The sequence below is a fragment of the Haliotis rubra genome, unplaced genomic scaffold (genome assembly GCF_003918875.1).
Source record: "Haliotis rubra isolate DU_JTF1 unplaced genomic scaffold, ASM391887v1 Scf203, whole genome shotgun sequence".
Taxonomy (NCBI): Eukaryota; Metazoa; Mollusca; class Gastropoda; order Lepetellida; family Haliotidae; genus Haliotis; species Haliotis rubra.
This window is the reverse complement of record NW_025766037.1, coordinates 1,538,668-1,548,535: the sequence shown is the minus strand read 5'-3', so window position 1 is coordinate 1,548,535 and position 9,868 is coordinate 1,538,668. Positions and strand designations below refer to the sequence as shown.

Genomic DNA, 9,868 nt, shown 5'->3' with positions numbered 1-9,868 from the left:
TGTATTATATACTGCCATTGTATTAATTGCCAAATTTATTCATTTTTTTCTTCCACTCAGTTACTTTACAGTAATTTCTACTGATTTGTGCGAAACAGATATTATTATAACAAAACTGTTAATAACATTATTTTATTGTTGGCTTCACTCTGGCATCGTTTTGCGTGCAGCTTTCTTGGTTGACATTTTGTTTCAACTTCAAATCAAGAAGTAGCATCTGGAGGGTTGGTAAACGTGAACAGGGAATTGCCTCTGACATCACTTTTGCTGAAAAGGGCAAATATAGAACTGAATTCTGTTTGTCTGCTTCGCTGAAGAATCACCTAAAAAGCCAGTGAAGATCCGGGTTAGGAGTGATCTTGAACAACCCATGCTTGTCGTAAGAGGCGACTAACGGGGTCAGGTGGTCAGACTTGGTTGACAGATGTCATCGGTTCCCAATTGCGTAGATCGATGCTCATGCTGTTGATCACTGGATTGTCTGCCCAGACTCGATTATTTACAGAGCACCACCACATAGCTGGAATATTGCTGAGTGCGGCGTAAAACTAAATTCACTCACTCACTCACTCGACAAACAACATTTAGCAAGAACCTTGTGAACAATTAGTGCCTCTAGATCTAATCATTAGTTTCGGCATCTTTTGTTTGTGGATGTTTAACACTGTGCAACATTACGGTGGTCTGTCTGGACCAGACAATCAACATCATGAGCATCGATCACTGTCTCAACCAAGTCAGCAAATCTGACCACCCGACCCGGATCTTCACGGGTCAGTTCAGGTATGAAAATCAGAGGTAGAAAATTCGCTAATTTGACTTTTTAAACTATATCAGTATATTTATATATTTTAACTATATAAATGCAGCTTTGTTAAACAACATGTCCCAGTTCCATTCATTAAATCACAACGTAGAATGGTTCATACTCCAGTATTACAGACCGCCGTCATAGAGTTGCAATATTGTTGAGTGCAGCTTTAAACACACAGACAAACCTGCAATCGCATGTTCACAATTCCTTCATAGAAACCCAACAGATTTCTTCCATTTCTGGAAGTCTTATTTCTGTAACTGCCTATCGAAGAAATCCCCAAAGATAAAAATGGTCCACAAGGTTACAGTAGAATCAATCAATTACACAAAACGACACAGTAGGGATGCATAAATAAATACAATGGGATGCACTGATTCGTCCCACACAGAGAAAAAAAGTCACACGATTCCCTCGTCACCACTCACATCATTTGAACATGACATAAGAGAATTCTTGTATGGTAAAGATCAATTCAGTTTCCCATGGGCAAACGGTTACCCAGGTTGGAAAAGCTGAGTTATGGCTATCACAGAGACAATTGCTCTTCAGGGAAAACAACACTATTAACTGTTTCGTTGCTGTTTATCGTTTTTTCTGCTTTTGTTTGTTTGCTGGTTTGTTCTTTAAACGCCGCACTCGGTACTTTTCCATATATACATATGGAACCTTATTAAGAACATCCCCATTTTTTCATATTGCCATGAAACTGAGCAACCATCGCCATTAGTATGTATACTAGAAAGCTTAAACTCCATTGTTTCCTGAAAGTTGACATTTTCGATTAAACAATAACAATAAAATCATGAAAATTTGCAATATTTTAGTTTACAAAATGTCATGGAAACGTCAACGATGTTTTGTCAACAAAATGTATCCCTGTACAACTATGGGGCTGCAGAGTTCCAAAATGAGAGTGGTGAGTGTATTTTAGTCTGAAAATGTTCTCTGTGATCTTCAGACAACAAATCACATGAACAATGTGCGTGCATATCCACCTTGTGCATGGATGACTACTTTGACCCTCCTCCTCATGCTTGTGGTGAGTCTCCGGATTCGCTCCAGGGGCAGCTGCTGCCTCTCCCGGCGCAAAGATGCTTCCAAATATGCCAGATCTTGTACAGGCGGATCCAGTGCTTGCACTCGGCTTCCAAGAATGCCCCAGTCAGGCTCCAATGGGTTCAGATCCGGGCTCATAGCAGGCCATGGAGGTTTGGTTACTGCGTTGTTAGAGAAAAATTGTCACAAGTCGGGAACGATGTGGTCGGGCGTTGACATCCATAAATACAGGGCGAGTGGCTAATGAGTGGTTATCTTGTGGCACAAGAACAGGATCCATCATGTCCCGGATGTCATGGTCACCATTGAGATTTCCACGAACAGTTACCAATATTTAAGTCCAGTTTACAATCATGGGAGAGACAACCCCAGACCATGACACACCCGCCACCGAAAGTAACTGATGCTCTGATGTTCTTAGGCTCATTGGCACTGTTCTTGGACCTCCAGACTCGTTGGCGCCCGTCTGAGACGTGCAATAAAAAGTGACTCTCATCCGACCAATGCACCTTCCTGCATGACATCAAATTCCTGGGTAAACATCACACCAAATGAGGTCGCTTGTGAAGATTGGTGAAGGCTTTACGCTTGATCACCCTTCTTGCCCTCACCCCATGTGCTTTTATGCTGTTTCATACAGTCCTATTGAACAGACGTCTGTTGGGGAGCCATAGGTGCTTCAGGACGCCATTTGTAGTGAAAGCCTGTCTCACAAGGCTTGCTAAACCCCGATCCTCAACTTGAGACGTCTTTCGGGGTTGACCTGGCCTTGGTCAGTCCTTGATCTTTTTGGTTTGACGGTGTTTTTGAACAAGTCGACTTATGGTGTGGTGAATGTCACACTGTCGCCCAATAGCCCTGCATGACATCCCGGTGTCGTGCATTCCATTAATTTGCCATCTTCTTGCTTCTGGTAGACTCCTTCTAGTAGTCTCCAGATACTGGTAAAATCATTAAAAAGTTTTGGCGTTTTATACAGTTAGCCGCATTGAGTTAATAGTGCTTTATGAGGCAACCGTGGGTAGTGTGCTTCAACTGCATATTGGGATGTTTTTTGACGTAAGTTAGGGGGTGCTTAATTAAGTTCAATGTGCATATAAATGACTGCGGTCTGAAAATAATCGAGTCAGGACAAGACAAGGATTGATATCATAAGTATCCATCTACGCAATTAGGATGCAATGGCATGCATAAACAAACACCCGATCCCGTTAGGTACCTCTTTCAACAAGCAAGATCAGTTCTAACCCGGATCTTCCATGGTTCTTTCGTCTTTTGACAAATGGAATTTGGAACATGTAGGTCAATTATGGGTAACTAGTTCAGGAATTACTATCATATAATTGCGTAGATCAATGCCTATCACGTTAATCACTGTACTGTCTGGTTCAGACATGATTATATAACTGGAATAAAAAACAATCTACATCAGCATAATGAGCAAGTGAAGGAGTTTGTTATGCCACGCCGAGCAATGTCATAACAGTGTGGCATGTGCTTCACACATTGTGCCCATGTCGGGAATCGAACCTGGCCTTTCAGCGTTACGAGCGGACGCTTTAACCACTAGGCGACCCCACTGTCCCCACATAAACATAATGCAGTGTCCTCTCTAATTAAGAACAGAACAGAACAGAATTTATTCAGTATAAGGGCCTCATGGTGTAGAGTACAATAGAGTTAAGTAAATACATTTGAGTTTCACGTGACAGTCACGTTAAGAGTAAATTAGATACATTTCTTAAAAGATATGGCTACATGTATAATAATTTTCACATTTTTTGTACTTAGAATACTATGCATATTTAGAGATTGAATATATTTTTTACGAATAGCTGAATATTTCTCACAAACAAAACATGAAATTCATCTTCGAGTGTCCCGATATTGCATAATTTACAAAATGAATTACTCAAATCGTTATCTTTAGATTTACAATAATTGTTAACTCTAAGGTTGTGTAAAGAAATTCTAAATTTACAAAATGCTCTGATTAAAGATATGCCATTCAAATGGAGAATTACATTTCAGGCTCTAAAAGAGAATATAGATTACTATAATATCTTAAAAACTTTGAATTATTAATACTTGCGTGCCAAGTTTGGAAAGATATTTCTTTCAGACTTTGAGAGAATCTTTTTTGGCTTATGTAAACTATTTCCACAAAATGAAACCATTACAATATCATCAACATAAGGTAAAAGATTCTCTATTCTTGGGTTACAAAAATGCCATGGTTGCAACCTTTATACATATCTAGAACCACCTGCATGGTGTAGTGGTTAGAGCGTCCGCCCGGAGAACGGATGGGCGCGGGTTCGATACAATTAAATTCAATTCTTTATTGTACAACAACAACTTTGTGTTGTTTTGGAGGTTCTTTGCAGGAAAGTAAGGAAGACAATAGATTAACATTGATTTGAGATAAGGACAGTTGTGATGGATACTTATTTCTTAGATTTTCATGTATAGGACAAATAAACATAAAATGGAATTCATCTTCAATAATGTAACAGAATTGGCCTTATCTTTGTTTTTTTTTCCATAAAAAATATCTTCCACGGTTATCTGATAAATCATAAAGGCCTAATCTAAAACGATTAAAAGCATTGCGAACATTTCTGTAGCGTAGGTGAGCAAGATAAGACTCTGGCTCAGGCAACGACTTAAATTGACAATATGAATCATATCTAGAACTTTCATTAATAGTTGAGTGCCATTCCTGCTTAAACATATCAATAGCCCGCATACGGAACTGTCCAATAAACATATTTACATTGCCAACTGTCTGTGACAACCAAATACAAACCAAAACCATATCTAAATAGTAAGGTGCGAATATGAGATGTCCAATTATTCTTTCCAAGATAATCAAGATGTAAAAGCATATTTAAGGCTTTTGTAGGTAAACGATGTTCAGGTATATTAATTAGTTTACACCAATATTTTAAGCAACGACAATAAGATGATATGTGCAATGGAAACCTCCCACATTCACCATAAACCATAGCATTTGGTGTTGACAAACAAACGTTTTAAAATACAGTAAAATCGGTTGTATTTGAGAATCAAATAATTTGAAGTAAATAGTCGGTGGAATCACACCGAGCATAGAAACAACAGAGTGAAGTTGTAAACGAGCTTTCTTTGCTCTCCTCGCCAGGTTAAGTACAGACTTATTCAGATCTAGAACCGCCTGCATGGTGTAGTGGTTAGAGCGTCCGCCCGAGAACGGAAGGTCGCGGGTTCGATCCCTGCCGCGTCATACCAAAAGACGTTAAAATATGGTACTTGTTGGTCCCTGTCTGGCGCTCGGCATTAATGGGTACAACAAGGCCTGGTCGGTTCGGAGTCAGTATAATGTGTCTGAGTGGGGTATTCATGCTTCACTGCGGCATGGTATCTCAGTGAGTTAGCACTATAAAACCAGCTTAAGTCTGGGCTAGTACAAGCAGCCGCACATACACATACACACATGAGCGAAATGTTCTCAAGTACGACGTTAAACCCAATTTCACCTCACCACATATCTAGCACAAGTTCATTTATGAAAAATGTTAACAAAATGCGGCTGAGCATACAGCCTTGTCTAACACCCAAGTTTGTAGAAAACAGCTGTGTTTTGCCTTCTCATGTTCTTAAGTGATAAATACATACTTTTAATAACATTATACATTTTACCATTACAACCGTGGCGTGGAGCTGAAATAATAGCTTTTTGTCTGACAACAAAATCGAAGGCTTTCTTGAAGTCAAAGAAAGCACAGACGAAGCGCCCACCAGCTTTACATAAGTACTGAGAGCATAATGACTGAAGTTAAAAGATATTGTCTATTGTTATGCAGGAGCTGCGAAAGCCTACTGGGGTTTCCGAGAGTAATTCGTTGATTTCAACACAGAGTCTGAAACGCTTTTCTAGAATACTAGAAAACAATTACCAGTAATGTTCAGCAAAGACATCCCTCGATAGTTGTTAGGGTCTTTTATGCTGCCGGATTTGTAGATCGGAATAATCATTCTAATATTCCCTGAACTTGGAAACTGACCTGTCTCCAGTATTGTTTTGGACTAAAAGTGAAAGGTAAGGTGTTAAACACGTTTTGAGAAAAATAAGCATTTCAGGTGGTATTCCATCTTCACCTGGCGCCTTTCCACGTTTCAAGTTGTCGATGGCTGAGATAGTTTCCTCTTTTGTAATAATGGACGACAATAAGTCGTCTGATTCGAGGGTATGGTTACAATTGCCACAATTATGACCATCAACAAAGTCATATAGGTCCTCACCCGTGAAGGTCCGGGCTGGAATGAACCTTCAGTAACCCATGCTTGTCGTAAGAGGCGACTAACGGGATCGGGTGGCCAGGCTCGCTGACTTGGTTGACACATGTCATCGGTTCCCAATTGCGCAGATCGATGCTCATGCTGTTGATCACTGGATTGTCTGGTCCAGACTCGATTATTTACAGACCGCCGTCATATAGCTGGAAAATTGCTGAGTGCAGCGTAAAACTAAACTCACTCATTCACTCACTCATACAGGTCCTCAGCATTACGTCTGTCAATGTAAGTGTTATTTAGGACGTCTTTAAAATAGACAAACCAGGTAGTATGGGTTACTGTTGGTGACCTGCTTCTACTACCAAGACACCGTTAAACTGTGTTCCAGAACGGCTTGTAGTCCCCGTGTTTTGCTGCTTCATTCAGATCTTCAGCTTTCTTTGAAACAGCATCCTCTTCTCTTTAGAGCATTGTTTGAAGTGTGATTTACCAAGCAGATAATCTTGAACGTTTCTGTCACATTAATATCTTCGTAAATAGTTGACGTGTTTATATTTTTCCGATTTCAGTATTTCACGTTCCTTGTCAAACCAAGGTGGTTGACGTTTACATGTGCGATTACGGTGGTTAAATACAGTAGGGCTGTAGGTTCGGCACATGGAATATATATCATTTAGTATGTCAAGGGTTGTCGGAATATCAGTCAGTAGTGTTCTTCGAAATACACCAACCAGGGAAGTAAACTTTTCACACTGTTTTATATTACTTCTTCCCATAGCATCTTGTATCACACAACAGTCGGGTACACCAAGGTAGTAAAAAGAAGTGACAAAACCCTTTTCACATCCAGAAGAAATTGTACAATTGTGACAATATCATGAGTACTAGTATATATTTTGTTTCAGAAGTATTCAATGTATTGGAGTGAGTGAGTGAGTGAGTTAAGTTTTACGCCGCTTTTAGCAATATTCCAGCAATATCACGGTGGGGGACACCAGAAATAGGCTTCACACATTGTACGCATGTGGGGAATAGAACTCGGGTCTTCGGCGTGGCGAGCGAACGCTTTAACCACTAGGCTACCCCCACCGCCCATAATGTATTGGAACACCGTGCAAACTCATTCGATTGTGTTTATCTTACGATTCTTCCGCGAAGTTAATAGCGTTTGTCGATCAGACACCAACGTTTCTGTTCAGAAGCGTCCGGATTAATACACTGTGGTATATCAGGCAGGATATCACTAAAGGAACAGACGATCGGCATATGGTCTTATTCACTTATAGAAACAACTGTCAGGTTCATGGCAAGATCAAATATATCCGTGGAAGCAATGAAATAATCCACCACACCTGTTCCTTGACGTGATACATATGTAAAGTTGCCTACTGCGTCACTTACAGTTCGACCATTTACAAGATGGATATTTAATTGTGTTAACAATTCGATGAGTTTTCGGTCATAACCATTGCTACCACTGTCACTAGACTGCCTTGTCTTATTGAAAGAATCTGTTTTGAAAGTTGTTATATGTAATAGACGACTTTCTAGAGTTCCGATTCCACTACATTTTGCCAACTCCTGTTCAGTGGATCTTCCTGGGTGGACATATATGAAGCCAGTGAAACTGTTGTCACTTTTCGTTTTATACAACGTATAGAAAATAGCATGTTTCTGAAATGAGGTGCCAGTTCCTTTTGTATACACACAAGCAAACCACATTACATTACATTACATTTTGGGTCGCGGTGGGCGAGCTGTCTAAGGCGCCAGGCTTGTAATACAGCGAGCTTGGAGGTGCCGGGATCGAGCCCACCTGTGACCGGGTGTGAAAAACTTTGGAGTCAACTTTGTGTGCAGACATATTTTAGTGTTGTCACAACCCCTAGTGTACAGTACACAACCCTGTGCACTTAAAAGAACCCACGAATCCGTTGGTAGATGACCAGATGGTGGCCACATGAATATGTGCAAGCACCTAGTTGCGGGTACAGCAATGTGCAGTAAACTTGGACAAAGTGCTGTGACTATGTGTCCCAGTCCACCCAGCTGTGAATGGGTACCTCGTAAGGATGGGAAAGCCACATTAACTCGGTGCAAAGTACTGGCTGCATTTAGAAATATAGTTTCTGTAAGTGAGTGATTGAGTTTAGTTTTACGCCGAACTCAGCAATATCCTATCTGTATGGCGGCGGGTTAGATTCAATGTCGCCACAAATTAACAGAGTCTGCTTCCAAAACAAGGCTGGCTGGGAGCGTCATACCGGGAACATCACACGACGACATTTTACTCGTGGAGAAAAATGTGCCAATTTGAGCCCTCCAGGCTTCAGTTGTTATACCCATTGTGCATCAGACTATCATAATGATCTTCGGAAACAAGTGTATCGACTTCATATCTTCACTTACAATTGTCCTTTTTTTATACACAGCCGTGAGCATGGCTTCTTTCAAACCTGGGGCGGTGGGGTAGCCTAGTGGTTAAAGCGTTGGCTCGTCACGCCGAACACCCGGGTTCGAATCCCCACATGGGTACAATGTGTGAAGCCCATTTCTGGTGTCCCCCGCCGTGATGTTGCTGGAATATTACTAAAAGCGGCGTAAAACCAAACTCAGTCAGTCAGTCAGTCTTTCAAACCTCAAGGTCACGTGATCACGTCTCTATTTCGTATAATACCACGTGTGATACAAACACAAGAAAATTATGTATTAAATAACCAAATAACTCGGGTCATTCAAAAAAATTTTTAAATGTAAGCATTACATTAGGACTATTCCATGAGTTGTTCTTAACTCCCAGCAATACTCACTTTCTTATATTGTGTCCCTTTTTACATGTATGAAGCAAGAATATTTAGTATTCTATCAAAACCTTCTGCTAGGTCGGTGGCTGTCTTACCCAGTTGGTTCCTGGCATGAATGTCTGCTAGACCACGTGCCAGAAGAAAGTTCACAGCCATCGCATTCTCTCCAATACAGGCGCAGTGGAGTACGTTGTTACCGACATCATCCACTAGTGACATATCAGCTCCTTCCTCTACAAGTAACTCCATCACTTCATGGCACCTTTCCAATATCGCAAACATCAGTGGTGTTCTGTTGTGCTGCCCCTTACTGTTGATGCCCACTACGCTCTGTGAGAGGAGATACTTCACAGTCTTTACATCTCCTCCCATACAGGCCTGATGGAGGATGTTGTTACCGAACTGGTCCACAAGTGACAAATCTGCTCCTTCATTCACAAGAAACTCAACAACTTCCTTGTGTCCCGACATCGCCGCTATCATCACAACTTGCATTCGCCAGGGTTCGAAATAATTGATGTCCACTCCATCCTCTAACAAGATGCTTTTAACCTTGGTTAGGTCTCCCATCCTAGGGGCAAGAATCAAGTCACGCTCTTCGAGGTCAGGTGGAGGAGTAGGATTCACTGATGAGTGAAAGATTGTGAGAAACATTGTGAGAATTTCAAAGATGGATTGTGTTGGACCAACACGGCTGTGAGGTGAGGTGAGGTGGGGGTGAAATTGGGTTTAACGTCGTGCTTGAGAACATTTCGCTCATATGACGACGTGCATGCTTGTGTATGTGTATGTGCGGCTGGTTGTACTAGCCCAGACTTAAGCTGGTTTTATAGTGCTAGCCCGCTGAGATGCCATGCCGCAGTGAAGCATGAATACCCCACTCAGTCACATTATACTGACTCTGAGCCGACCA

General features: G+C 41.1%; 1 protein-coding gene across 1 annotated transcript; it reads right to left on the bottom strand.

The window, feature by feature from the left end:
* Positions 1-1,783: 1,783 nt before the first annotated feature.
* Positions 1,784-9,609, bottom strand: LOC124275862 (probable palmitoyltransferase AKR2). The gene is made up of 2 exons (XM_046711545.1): positions 9,051-9,609; positions 1,784-2,034 (listed from the first exon to the last, which is right to left on the bottom strand). Exons 1-2 carry the CDS (start codon positions 9,607-9,609, stop codon positions 1,784-1,786), a joined length of 810 nt encoding a protein of 269 aa, XP_046567501.1.
* Between the last annotated feature and the right edge of the window lie 259 nt (positions 9,610-9,868).

Coding starts and splice junctions, on each gene's coding strand:
- LOC124275862 (XM_046711545.1), bottom strand. CDS start 9,609: ATGTTTCTCACAATCTTTCACTCATCAGTGAATCCTACTCCTCCACCT. Junction 2,035..9,050: donor TCATGCCAGGAACCAACTGG/GTAAGACAGCCA, acceptor CTAACAACGCAG/TAACCAAACCTCCATGGCCT.